The sequence below is a fragment of the Perca fluviatilis genome, chromosome 10 (genome assembly GCF_010015445.1).
Source record: "Perca fluviatilis chromosome 10, GENO_Pfluv_1.0, whole genome shotgun sequence".
NCBI classification, from domain to species: domain Eukaryota; kingdom Metazoa; phylum Chordata; class Actinopteri; order Perciformes; family Percidae; genus Perca; species Perca fluviatilis.
This window is the reverse complement of record NC_053121.1, coordinates 21,114,585-21,128,665: the sequence shown is the minus strand read 5'-3', so window position 1 is coordinate 21,128,665 and position 14,081 is coordinate 21,114,585. Positions and strand designations below refer to the sequence as shown.

The 14,081-nt window shown below is 39.9% G+C and overlaps 2 protein-coding genes across 4 annotated transcripts; both read left to right on the top strand.

The window, feature by feature from the left end:
• Window positions 1-105: 105 nt before the first annotated feature.
• Window positions 106-7,464, top strand: LOC120566627 (zinc finger protein 62-like). 2 transcript variants are annotated; one of them, XM_039813178.1, is made up of 5 exons: window positions 106-1,500; window positions 2,621-3,042; window positions 3,248-3,375; window positions 4,113-4,176; window positions 5,152-7,464. In XM_039813178.1, the coding sequence occupies exons 2-5, from the start codon at window positions 2,718-2,720 to the stop codon at window positions 6,447-6,449; spliced, it is 1,815 nt and encodes a 604-aa protein (XP_039669112.1). In that variant the 5' UTR covers window positions 106-1,500; window positions 2,621-2,717; the 3' UTR covers window positions 6,450-7,464. The 2 variants fall into 2 exon arrangements, with proteins under 2 accessions (XP_039669112.1, XP_039669111.1); XM_039813177.1 differs by lacking the exon at window positions 106-1,500 and adding an exon at window positions 1,507-1,710.
• A 171-nt stretch (window positions 7,465-7,635) lies between these two features.
• LOC120567342 (zinc finger protein 408-like) lies at window positions 7,636-12,185 on the top strand. 2 transcript variants are annotated; one of them, XM_039814304.1, is made up of 4 exons: window positions 7,636-8,654; window positions 8,914-9,032; window positions 9,193-9,310; window positions 9,867-12,185. In XM_039814304.1, exons 1-4 carry the CDS (start codon window positions 8,249-8,251, stop codon window positions 10,856-10,858), a joined length of 1,635 nt encoding a protein of 544 aa, XP_039670238.1. In that variant the 5' UTR covers window positions 7,636-8,248; the 3' UTR covers window positions 10,859-12,185. The 2 variants fall into 2 exon arrangements, with proteins under 2 accessions (XP_039670238.1, XP_039670237.1); XM_039814303.1 differs by having other exon boundaries at window positions 8,914-9,059.
• The last annotated feature ends 1,896 nt before the right edge of the window (window positions 12,186-14,081 follow it).

The following is a 14,081-nucleotide window of genomic DNA, read 5'->3' as shown; positions in this document are numbered from 1 at the left end:
TTCACAAGCTCTGTTTAAAAAAAAAAATGAAATTCAATTCTGGAGAACACCCAGTAAAAAATAATACACCTTTTTCAATGCAGACAAGCACAATACCTGGACCCTGAAACTGAAGCAGTAAATGGAATTCAGTCATCATTAATTTTAGTATTTACACCTGTGCTTTCCCTACTGTGACATGTCAAAATGTCTTCCATGAATGGAATAATAACCAAAATGACAATGTGTCCTAACAAGAATGTATTTTATTTTTTACTAGACAATGAGTCGAATGCTGTGCACCACACGCTTATGTCATACACAATACTTGTGTATAGCTGAAGATGAAGAAAGCAATGTTGTGTTGGCAAAGAAGGGTATGATGTTATGTTGTATATAAACAGACATAGGAGCACTAAAGGGCAAGGCAAGAGTTATTAAATTAAATGAGCAAGGATTTAGGCATATTAGAATAGAGTTTTCTATCTGTTCTATTACTTTTTTTTTCCATACATTATAGTGACTTAAAACATTTGACAAAATAACAAATAAAAAAAGGAAAAGAGGGGTGGATGCTTTTACAAGTATGAATATAATATTTACCCAAAATAATAAGGTTGATTACATTGGTGATGTTAGCATTCAGTGTATCCATATAATAAATAACATTGTATGTAAATGAGGGAAGATTGTCAATTTTCAAAGACAACCAGCTGTGGACATCGGACCAAAAAAATAAATGTTCAGGTTTCCACCTCTGAGGAATTTGAGCGACTTTTAAACATGGTAAGAAGAGTATGAACATAGAATATAATATATTGTTTTGGATCATTTTGAGTACGGGTGATGGTATTGCTTTACACATTTTTCCATATTCTATTCTTGCCGTAGATACTTTGTACTTTGTGTTTAATTCTTCAAATGTTTACAGGCTAACCTGTATTCAGTAAACCATAAACAAAAGTTAGGCCATCATCATACCAGTCGGCTATGGTAATACACATAGATTGTTCTATATCTATGGTAATACATCTGTTGTTCCATAAAATGGTGTTGTGTGAAGAAAAATTATATTGGATATTCACTGAGTAAATAAAGAGTAAGAGTCCACCTCAGGATATCTACCTTTAGGCCTGAAGGGGAGCATACGCAGGGTCAGTTTATCAGATTCTGTGACATGAAAAGGTATTGCTGATGTACATTGATTATATAAGCATTCTTTACATAAATCACAAAGTTTTGATTAATTAACAACATAGTCGTACCAGATTGGTTGCTATAGTAACCGCCGCTTGTTTTAGCATACATATGGAACGCATGCGCTAAGGAAAATGTCTACCTCAGGTTTTATCCTTGGGTTTTATAATACATCCATGACCTAGCCAGAACCATTTCTCTATCACTCTGGACCTAGCTAGCTAATCCAACTATTTGGACCATAAATATATATATATATTTTTTTATATATTGAACGATAAAACGAATACGTGCGGGGCAATAGCTAAGCAGTGACGTGCTCACGTAAGACCTTTCCCTCCTTCTGTTGAGTAAAAATGGCGTATGGACATCTTACGGTGTGATGGCTACACATTGATTAAATAACAAGAAACAAATGCATTTTAGATATCAGATGTGGATGAGCCGGTTTGCTGTTCACGTAGTAAAGCATTTGCGGTCCAGACGAAGTTAATTATCGTAGACGAATTACAGGAGTTGTCCTTGTGCCGAACGGTCAGTATTTCGCATAGACTATCAATTGCCTGCCATGTGTAACGTTAATTTACACTAATGTTTCGCTAGCTCGTAACGCACTTGAACAGTTTTTGTCACTGCAACGCCTGCTAGTGTTTAAAATAACGTCACGTGTGCGTATCATGAACCGAATATGTGGTCTGCTGTTCTTTCGTCGAAAGCTAACGTTAAATGTATTGATGCTAGCTAGTCCTTAATGAACATAGCTGCCGTTAACTGTAACGTTAATGTGGTTCAGAGAGATAAGTAACGTGAAAATGTTATAGGAATACATAGTAACGTCAGGTTAATCATTCGGGTTTTTATTCTTAACCAGTGAGCCAGTATTACCGGATATTGTCATCATCCATAACGGCACCTCATAGCGTAAATTCCTGATGGTTTCCCCCACCGGCGTTTTTAGGACTTGATGACATTCGGGGCTTTTTCTTTTTTAAATCTGTATTTTGATGCTTTTTTTATGCACTCTGGCACCATATTTACCCTATGATATTGACATTAAAAGTGCATGTCTTAATGATTGAACATTTGAAATGTGTACCTCAAAAACTTTTTAGATTATGAATAGTGATGTTAAAAATAGCCCATTAGTAGTAACGTTAGTACTGCTATCATGAAACATGTATTGGAAAGACAGTATTGTGTATTATGTATTTATGTTAACTTTATTGAAATCTTAAATTTCCACTCACTCACATTGTTATGCTTGAAACCTATCACCTCTACCCAGGGTACTGCATAGGCTGTGAGGCAGTTAGGTGGATAAATAGGAAAGGAGAGCAGCATCCCTTTTACCCTGGGTTTAGAGCCCTGTGTCCGCAAACATCCACCCTGCTAAAGTGACCCTGTTGAAAGAATACCTGACCTGATCTCTTATCTCTTTGTTTAGGGAGTAAGTGATAGTGGGAAGTAAAAGGACCAGTACAGCATCACACAAGACTTTCCAATTGAGGACATCTGTACGCAACTGCCAGCCATCTTCAAAGATGTCTGAATATCTGATGAGAGGGTTTAGGGCCCAGGTGACCACAAGCATGGACTCAGTCCTGAGGAGAGCTGTGTTTGAAATTATGATGATCTTTGAGAACAGCGTACATGACCATCAAAAGGAGCTGGCGCAGAAAGGAGAAGAGATTGCTCACCTCAAAATAAAGTTACAGAGAGCAGAGCTCAAGCTGAAAGAAAGTGAGTGTGGAGGTGACAGAGAGGCGGACATGAGTACATTTACGATCAATGAAACGCAAAGAGAGCCTGAAGATGTTCTGACCGCCCCTGGACAAACGTCTGATGTTCCTGAGATTGATTTTGAAGGTATAGTGGTCAAATGAGGTGAATAACTTGACAAAATATGCCGCTTTCTACCGTGGAAAACATTTTTATGAGTAAATATGTTTCTTAAGAAAAATAAAGCCTTTAAACTGTGTGCATGTGGATTTCTTTCTACAGCATTCAGTCAAAGGAATCCCAATTTTAAACTCAGCATAGCTTAACCGTCTTTGTGTGTTGGTTTGTGCAGTACCTGACGACTGGTGTGCTCCCCTGGGCTGCGAGACTGTGGCCAAGCAAGAAGAAAGCGTGTGTCCCAGCATAAGACTGCGAAAGCTGTCCATTCCACTGTGGCCCATTCCAATCATCAAGCAGGAGGTGTGTAACTGAACCCCACCAATGAAGGCCATGTGCTTTGACTGGATCAAATACAGTGCGTCCTTGATTGATACACATGAAAAGTTACATGGCACTCATAAAAAATGTCACCACAGCCAGTTGTATGAAGTTGACAAGATATGCTAGTGTTGTATCAGATTTTGACACAAAAAAGTGTGTGTGTGTGTGTGTGTGTGTGTGTGTGTGTGTGTGTGTGTGTGTGTGTGTGTGTGTGTGTGTGTGTGTGTGTGTGTGTGTGTGTGTGTGTGTGTGTGCGCGCAATAACATTGTTTATACTCCATGAAAAATCACTCCCAACTTTCTGGGATATCCTGGTAGCAGATGCAATGGAGTGAAAATATTACTCAAGAACTCAAGCAGATAGTTGTTGATATGATTCAGAATCTTACAGACCAACACAACCAGTCCTTTCATTGGGGGAGCTTGATTTTTTTTTTAATTTTAATTTAGTTTTAGGGGGTTGTGCTTTAAAAAAACACATCTCTGCAGAGCCTCCAATCCTATCAGTATATTGCATTTTCCTAATCTGTATTGTGTTATAAAGAGCTGCCATACCCATTTCTTCACATTTAGGCAAACTAATTGAAAGTCTCAGAACATCAAGGAAGTTCATCTCATGTATTGCTTCCTTTGCAGACACAGCTATGTATGCACCTATTTTCTTTGTACTTTGCATTGCTAATCAGTGGAGACATAACAAAACCTCTGTATTTAAGGTGGTTAACTGTGACATTGATGACTCTCATCAGCAAACGGAGGGTCTCAGACGATCCAGGAGAGGTGAGTTTAATTTTTCTGAATATTTAATTTATTTTTTGTGATGTAAATGATAAATTATAACGTCAGAATGATTATTGTAATTCACTAATTTACATACTTGCATTCACCGATAGCTATTTTATGATTTCCAGGGTCCCCTTTAAATACTAGGTAACTTTCTATATCAACTTGTCAGGTAAAATCCTAAATTTACTGTCATCCATATAATATAAAGGGTTGGTTCCCCAAAGTTACGCAGAAAGTTCAAACTTACTAATAGTGGGTTTTCTATCCACACAGATAGTTTTGGTTGTAGTCGCCCAGTTTTTAAGATGTCCATCTCTGAGATTTCTGCCTCCACCCTCAAAGAAGCAGAATTTTGTTTCTGGTGCTAACAGCAGTGAAACATTACATTAAAAATGAAGCAGCATCATCTCTTTCCAGAAAATGTCTCTATTACTCAATCCACAGAAAACACTAAGAGTTTTTATAGGGACTGTCTCCTCAATAGAAACGTGTTCTTGTCAAAACCGCTCCGGGTGGTCTGTTGATTATCCAGAGTACAGTAATATACAGTACTTGCTCTTTACCAATATGTGGATTGGCGGACAAGCACCTGCATACATAGTGTGTACCTGGAGGATTAAAAGGAATATGCATTAGGGGTCTGGGCTGAATCCTGCCTGGCTGACACCACAATATCTTCCTCAAGAACGTTTTTTGTTTTTGTTTTACACAACGTACACATAGCTCAACGTTGATGATATTTCAGCTTATTTATTGTTAATGTTGAGATTATGGAAGGTAAAATGGCAGTGGCAACAAGCTCCATTAGTTTCACTTGAGCATCCCACCATTGTTATGTGTCAGTAGCTGGCCTAAATCAGTTTGTTACACAATAGACTGTTTTTTTGTTTGTTTGTTTTTTCATATTCACGTAATTTTTGTTCTCTTACTGGGTCCCAATTATTTTTATTTTATGTTTTTCTTTCACAGGTTCCTCATTAAACGAGGGGCACAAACACATGGACAGAACCTTACCAATGCGCGGCCGAGGAACTCGACGTCCACCAATGAGAAACGACATGAGACAGTTACTTGAAGATATCAAACAGGAATATACTGACCTGACAGGCAATGCAGGTCATAGAGGAAAAGGGAGAAATGTAACCGGAAAAGAGCAAGAAAATACAACGAAGAGCAAAAAAGAGAAAAGAAAGACCGCAGCAACTGAGTCTCGAGAAAAGGAGATGGTGAAAAATGGTGGTGAAAAGAGCTACTCCTGCAAGTTTTGTAAGAAGGTATTTGATACACCGTTTGGCCGAAGTGTGCATGTACGATCGCACAAGAAGTGTCGAGGTTGCAAAAAAGAATACCGTTTTCCGAGTGCTCTTCAGTTGCATAAACAAACTTGCAAAAAACTCAAGCAATTGTTGGCAAAACAAGCTGAGTCCACTAACCCTCCAAAACTTGAGTCCTGTGATGAAGAAAACCCGACTGCACCAAGCAAAAAACAGCTGATCGATGAGAAGGAAAGCCCACCTTTCTCTAGCAACATCAGTGAATCATCTATCCAGAAAGACAGGTCCACCAAAAAAAACTCCTGTGTATACTGCAACAAGACGTTTCATAGACGTTCGAAGCTGAAAGAGCATGTGCGTGTTCATACTGGCGAGAGGCCATTCCCTTGCGACATGTGCTCAAAGAAATTCCGCGTTAACCAGGCACTCAAAAAGCACATCATGAGAATCCACAAAGACCAAATGAATTCCAGTGAGACTAATGAAAACGTTGCATCGACCGAGCCTTTAGAGGATACTGAAGACGATCAAGAGGATTTGAGGTCTCCAAAGAAAGACACAAGTCTAGCAATCAACCATAACAATGTTCAGAGAGATTGCAGTTCAGACACGAGGCCGAGTCCAGGATGGCAAACCATGGGCAGACGCTGCCCTGATGGTTTCATCTGCTTATTGTGTCAGAAGGTCTCGAAAAGCAAATACCGGATGATTGAACACTTTCGCACCCACACAGGAGAGAAGCCCATCAAATGTGAGCGGTGTCCTGCAGTGTTTCGCTTTCGTGGACAGCTAAGCTTACACAAGAAAAAGTGCCGTCAGCCTATGGAAGGGACCCAGTGTGCGAAGTGTGAGAAGATATTCCGCTCACAAGCAAAGTACAATAAGCATGTGTCTAAGTGTCGCCGTGACTTGCCCATTCTCTGCAAGGTTTGCGGAAAAGGCTTCTTCTATAAGGGACGCCTTGAGAACCATATGGAGCGTTACCATAAGTAAGCCAGTATACAGTTAGCATTGCCTATCTGTGGACATTGAAGCACTGGATGTTGTCATTTATGCTCTTACTGATTGATGGTGGGGGTTTTCCCTGCAGTTAACCTTCTTATATTCTGTTGTTTTCTATTTTGAGATTATATAATATAATTATATGAATCATATAAGTATTCCCCATCTGACAAATTCTAAAACTGTACTGTAAAACAAGTAATACAAAATCCGGTGTAGTTGGCATTGTCATTTCAATCTAAAAGAAGAGCCCAAATGTAAAACAACAGTGTCTCTATCCATTTAATGAGGGGTCAGGTTCACCACCAAGCACCCTTTTTCTACTATTATCATTTATTTGTTTTAATGTCATTTTATGTTGAGATAGTGACACTGATAAACAGGGTGTTTTGGCTGATTCATTGAAAACCTGTCAGTTGAAGGTAAATGCAATATTGCCTTAAAGCAGATCTGCTCTCTGACTACAGTATTAGCCGCAATGGTCTAATAGACGCTAAAAGAGTGGCCTCGGTAGAAGCTGTATTATAAAATCTCCACCTGTTGAAAATCTGTTACCTTACATTACACAATATATCAAAACCACCAACCCTGTTTTTGTATTTACTGAAGGTAAATGTTCAGTTATCTGCACGTATTTGTCTACTGTTTGCCTTAATTACAGATTGCGCTGTTTAGTATCAAGTCTGTCATTCAAACAATGTTTCAGATCACCCCGGAGTGTCTGAATAGTCAACTCTTGAGGACTTCTTACTTTCAAAGTTATGTTGTTATGTTATCTGATGCTTGAGTCCTGAAACAAGCCTGAACAAAAGTGAACATATTTTACGGTTTCAACAGTTTCAACTGTTGTTTTTTATTCTGTAGGGGTTGTATTCAATGATCCACATGGAGACAATGATTTAGATGGTTTACAAGCCTACTCTTCTGTATTTTCTTTAATAAAGTATTATAGTGTAGCTAGACTTGTACATTGTCAACATTTCCCCAATAAAATCCATACTTTATACATTGTCTTGCATTTTTTTATGTGCATTTACTTGCAGTAAACTATAGTACCTCCTCGTCATTGAAAATAACAGATTAATCTGAATGTCTATTCTATACAACAATCTACACTTATTTTTCTTTTCTTTTTTGTCTGCTGTACCTTCCCCTTTCTTATCGCGAGACTTGCAATCACATCACAGACATCAACCTGCTTCTAGTCCTGGACGACGAGTCGCCGCATCTTTGAAAGTTACTAAAGGGTTTTCATGGATTTAATGTTAACCAGTGGAGATATTTGCCCACCGAGAGTCAAGAACCATTGCCCATCTGCTTATTTGGTTGTTTCCATTGCATGAACACCGTTAAGTGCTAGCAGGCTAGCACTGGCTACGCTTCGTTGGCTTCCTTGTTTACACGTTAGCTTGCGAGCTAACGTTAAAGCTAATTAATCTAATGTCAGCTAACATCGTCCCGGACTGCGCTGCCTATTTAACGGCAACCTGTTTTCTTATAGCTAGCTAGAAGTTGACTATGTTTATGTTCTTGTACTATGCAAACTGGGTCCCTGCAATATAAATTACCGCATTGTTTTTCAACACTGCAACGTTAAGTAAAGGTAACGCAAGCTTAACGTTAACGTACAATAAAAGTCTTGACACCATAGCTCTATTGAGATATCTAAAAACGCCACATAGGATATTTAATCGCAAGGAGATTGGGTTATAAAAGCAAATTGCAGCGATAGATGGCTATTGGAAGTGGCGTAGCTACTTAGCATGGAAACATCTCATGGCAGTCCGTAGATGTCAGGGCAGAGGAGGGTTTACAGTGGGAACGTTAGCCACATCGCCCCTCAACTGTCTCCGGAGGCCAACAATAGAACTAAACATCAATCAGTTAACATTAAACCGTTATCCCTGAAACAAAGGGCAATGGAGTCTGTTAGGAGTGCTTTCCACGCTCAGCTGGCCACCGTCATGGACTCGCTTCTGGCAGCCGCTGTGTGCGAGATCGCCAAGATTTTTGAGAGCAGCCTGTGTGAACAGCAGGCGGAGCTAGCGCAGAAAACAGGGGAGATCTCCATCCTCCGAGGCAAGCTGGAGAAAGCGGAGAGGAGGCAGAAGGCGAAGGTTGGAGGGTGCGAGGAAGGAGAGATGTCATCAGGAGACAGAGAAGGAAGCTTAAGGCAGCAGACCCTCACAGGATCAGGTAATACTGGATATTTCATGGACAACTCAGTTTGGTCATTAGAGTAAAAAGACGTAATAAAATGTGCATAAAGTATGCTAATAGTCTAGGATCATCTTGTATCCTAGGCTGCATAGCAAACCAATCCATCATTCATAACTTTAATGCATAGGGATCAGCCCAATTTTGTATTAAGATCAACCTTTTTTTGTCATCACTCTAACTATTGAACTTGCACCAGAGGCTTTACTGACCACCTACACTTTTTTTTTTTCCACAGGACTGAATGTGGGGAAGGATATTTCTTCTAATTCAGACCCAGCAGAAAGACTCAGTCAGAGCCTCAGCAGCCTGAAAGAAGAGGTCACAGGCCAGGATGGAGCTTCAGTAAAACATGAGGTCATACCCTGTCCTCCTGCTACAAAAGTTGGCTGTTTAATAAACTGAAGTATTTAAATTTTTCTGATTTCTAAAACAGCCAGCACAAGGTGACATTTGCAACATGCCTTGCTGTTGGCTTTTCCGCGCCTTACAGACCAGTTTTACTTGTTCTCCATAGCGTGCTGGATCACACCCTACCCTGGGGTCTGTGGCAGTCCAAGTCCCAGAGGGAAACATTGCTGCTGGGGACCAGAGGCAGAGAGATACCCTGTCTGCCACACAAGCCAAGGCCAAATGTAAGAAGTCACTATATTCTTCTCCAACTATTGACTATTTAGCCTTTTAATGCTAGAGCTACACTACCGGCCAAAAGTTTAGGTTCACTTAGAAATTTCCATTCCACTCCATTACAGACAGAATACCGTTTTTTTTAATCAGGGCAGCAGTTTTCAGATTACATTATGTGCTTGCATAATTGCAAAAGAAGTGGCTGATCTTTAATGCAATATCTACATTGCCCATTATCAGCATTCATCCAGTGTTACAAAGGCATATTCTGTTTACTAATCTGATATCATTTTAAAAGGCTAACAAACATTGGAGAACCCTTTTGGAATTATGTAAGCACATAATGTAATCTGAAAACTGCTGCCCTGGTTAAAAAAAACAATGCAACTGATCTCAGCTGGTATTCTGTCTATAATGGAGTGGAATGGAAATTTCTAAGTGACCCCAAACTTTTGACCGGTAGTGTAGATAACCTTGAAATTCTTTTGAGTGTAAAGGTGTTATATTACAGGTGGTGAGATGAAAATGCATTTATTGTCCTTTTCCTTCTTAATTTCTCTGCAGTGTCTCATTGGGATCAGGGCAGTGTAGACCACAGATCCCTCCAGAATCAAGCCTCCACCCCTTTTCTCTCCATCTCCCAGAGCGGGCGTTGCTCTCCCAGGCCCGACCCAAGCCTAGCTCAACCAGGGGAGTGGTTACCGGGGTTGGACACCACCCGGGGTAGGGTGTCCGGTCTGGAGAACCTGCAGGCAGACGGCAACAGCTGCTCTGATCCAGCTAGCAGCAGCACTGGCACAGACACACCCTGCTTTCGACCAGGTTTTGGCTCTGACGAAACCAGCAACGAAGATGACGATAGCTCTTTTCCTTTCCTGGACCAGGAGCCTGAGAACCACAACTCCAATCAGAACTCAGTGCAGAGCCAAGGTGTGGGGCATAGGGGGGCTCGGCAGGTTCAGCCCCCCCAAGCCCCCTCTGGCGAATCACCATGGAGACCCCGAGATGACAGGGGGGGGAGAGGCCCCATCAATCACACACGGCGGGTCACAACGTTTGTCAATAGAGACCCTCTCCGACCACAGTCCAATTCACAGTCGCTCACGCTGCGACATACAAACACCCTCAGCCCCCCTCCAGCTCCCGGCGGAGGGAATGGACGACCTTACACCTGTCCATACTGTACCAAGTGTTTCACCTACCCCTCCCACCAGCGCAGACACCTTTTACGCCACACAGGAGTCAGACTGCATCCATGTCAGTTTTGTGACAAGAGCTTCCTCACTCCCTCTGAGCTTACTGTGCACACTCGCACACATACAGGGGAACGCCCTTTTGGCTGCGCTCAATGTGGTAAACGATTCGCCCGCAGCGGGAACTTAAGAGCCCACCAACGTGATGTTCACATGGGGAAGAGGCCCTTTGCTTGCACAGAGTGCGGGAAAAGATTTGCCCACAGGGGGAACCTGAGAGTGCACAATCACAGAGTCCATCAAGGAGATCCCTACTACATGGATGATCAGCAGGAGCCTGACATAGGCCCCAATCCCATTTGAAAAGATTTAAAAAGTGATGGCCCTGCACTTTAATTTTGTTTGCAAAATAAACCTTAGGAACTTCGGTGGGTCCCACCTAAACTTATTTCTAAACACTAAAAAGAGTATATAAGTATTGAAAGGTGCTGTACTCAAAAATATGATATAATAAAAAAAATTGCCTCTACATGGCAATCACAGACCATTCCCCCAATAGCCTACATGAAATACCTACGATCTTTGGCGGCCACATGCACTAACATGCACGTGTGGCCGGACTGGCTATCAAAACAAAGAACAGAGCTGCTCGAATTACACACCAGTGGTTGCGTTAGACTTTCTTGATTTCTTGAAAATGTACACCATCATTAATATCCTCTGCTCTCCTGTTTCACCGTAAAAAAAAATATGAAAAGAAGACTCAGCCTTTTCTTTACGTGAAGAGCGGATCTCTGTGGCACATACGCACCACTATCGTGCTGCTCTCACGCCTGGTGTAGCCAGAAGAAGAGAAAAGACAAGTGAAGTGAAGTCGTCAGTACCGGTTGCAAGCAGGCTCGAATTATTAAAGTTACCGTAGATCGCCCTCAGAGTTGTAATCTGTCAAAATGACGGATGGCCTTCCGAGTGTTCTGTCGTTGCTAAAAATATTCCATCAGTGACTGAAAATATTCGCCTACTGCGACCTCTGCAACACGCACGGAGGCAGTGTGACTTCATTCTCTGCTCAGGATGCCTTTACTCCACTACATCTCTACATCATCAACATGTTGCAACATCAAATATTTGTTTGCTGCTATATTAATGTGACTACAGCCCCTTTAAGGTTTTGGTTTTATATGTGTTTTTTTCAAATTTGATATAGGGTAAACGTAAGATTAACCACCATCAAATTTTGTTATATGTAATTAATACACGGTCAAAGTAAATTTTATTTGAGTGACTTTTTTTTCCCTTTTTTTTTCAAATATGATTCAATGTAAGAATTGTAGGTCACTCTGAAAAAGAAAACTTTGTATTAACTGTATTGTAAATGGCTGGATATAATCAACCATGAATAATCTGTTGTTGTAAAGAAAATAACTTTTCTCCAGGATGACACTATTCCAATGATATTCTTCCCTTATAAGTGAAAAGTCACTGAACAGATCTGAGCACCTTTTCATGACTTGAAGTGAAAGAACTGCAAATACAGGTTTTTAATAAAGCCAATAAAGAAAGTCTAGTTGGTATTAGATGTAGATAGGGCTGGGTATTGTTAAAGGTCCCATGACATGGTGCTCTTTGGATGCTTTTATATAGACCTCAGTGGTCCCCTAATACTGTATCTGAAGTTTCTTTCCCGAAATGAGCTCATAAGGAGCAAGATTCCAGATCGGCCCATCTGAGCTTTCATTTTCTCAAAGGCAGAGCAGGATACCCAGAGCTCGGTTTACACCTATCACCATTTCTAGCCACTGGGGGACCATAGGCAGGCTGGGGGAACGCATATTAATGTTAAAAAACCTCATCAAGTGAAATTTTCATGGCGTGGGACCTTTAAAATTTTTTCGATGGTGTGATTTCGATACCTTTTGCTGAACGATACTTTTTTTCGATACCAATTTTATAAAAATCCATTTTAACAAAAAGAAATTATAACATTACAGAGTAATCTATTCATTTCTTTTTCATTTATTTTTTCCTGCAGGACTCTACGACGTGTAACGTTAGGCAGCCAGTTAGTATCATTACATGCTGCATGCTTATTGGCTCACTGACGCTGATGAGATTTGCTCCTTAGGTATTGAAATTTTGCATTGAATGACGAGGCATTTTTCGATACTCGATATTTAGGAGGCAATTCGGTCGGCACCTTAAAAGTATTGAAATCAGTACCCAGCCCTAGATTTAGACCAGTGGCATGCAGAGGTTAGGTAGCACGTCTTGTCTTTCGAAATTGTGCTTATGTACTGCCCATCTGCTCAGACTTAAATTCTGACGGTGTTGTAAAATAGAAACATGTTATTGCAACAAGTACATCACCGTGTTGTTAAAGAACTGTGCTTTTATTTTCCATTCTGTTTTTGCAAAGTGAAATTAAATAATATACGTCATTACAAAGTATTTGTTCTTGTCAGCCTAAAATATTAATGCATGGTTCAGTACAATCTAATATTGTTGCACCATTCTTTGCCAGACACCAGGGGGCAGTGTCAAAATACAAAAGATTTATAGAAAGCTTTGGACATCGTTGCTAAATAGATTTTTGATAAAAGTGTTGCTGTCAGCATGTTTTACCATGTGCCCTATATTTTCAAATATTTTTCCCTGATGTATGCACTTATGTCATCATGCCATCTCTCTCATGGACATGGTCTGTAAACATGTCCTTATAAGGCAAAATCAAATTGTGAGTATATGAGTTCTTGGGTTACTGTTTTAATCAGCACAAAGAGAAGACCTCATTTCCCTCCTATATTTTAGTGTGTGTTGTTTTTTTTATGTTTCTTTAATATTTTTTTCTTGCTTTATTCAACGTTTTCTATGCTTTTCCCCCAGTCAACCGCCAGTATATACACCCCTTAAACCAACTTATTACCACAAGTTATTACAATTACAATTCACAATTTTTTCAAAATTCATGGTCAATAAACCTCATTTATATGATTTTTAAAAGGAGAAAATATGAAATATTTTGACAATTAAGTTAAAATCTGAGGAAGACTTGTCAGAGTTTAGTCAGGAAAAGTTGTTTTTAAAGCGTTTTTTTTATTTTTTTTTAAATGCTGTAAAATATAATATAACATCCGGAATTCAATGATATTGCGAAGAATGTTGTATTGAACCAACCGTGTTGTAGTTTTGGGGCAATTTGGTTAAAAGAAACCCATATTTTTTGTGTAGAAACTTTGAAAAACGAGGACAACAGGAGGGTTAACCCTTGTGTTGTCTTCGGGTCAAATTGACCCGTTTTCAATTTTTGTTTTATATCAGAAAATATGGGACGTAGAAATAAGCGCTGAAAATGTGTAGAAGAAAAATGTACTATTACACTGTGGAAAGAAAGGCATCAAAAACGTCGAAAAAAATTGTTTTTTTCAAGGTTTAAAGGGTTAAATAAAACCACATTAGGGAGGAATGTTTTCAGGGCTAATGTGGAGAGGAGGAACAATTGCAGGGACTGATGACCTATAATACATGAGGGCATAAGAATAGTGTTTTATGAAAAGCTGGAAGAAATGTAAACCTATCCTTTAACAGG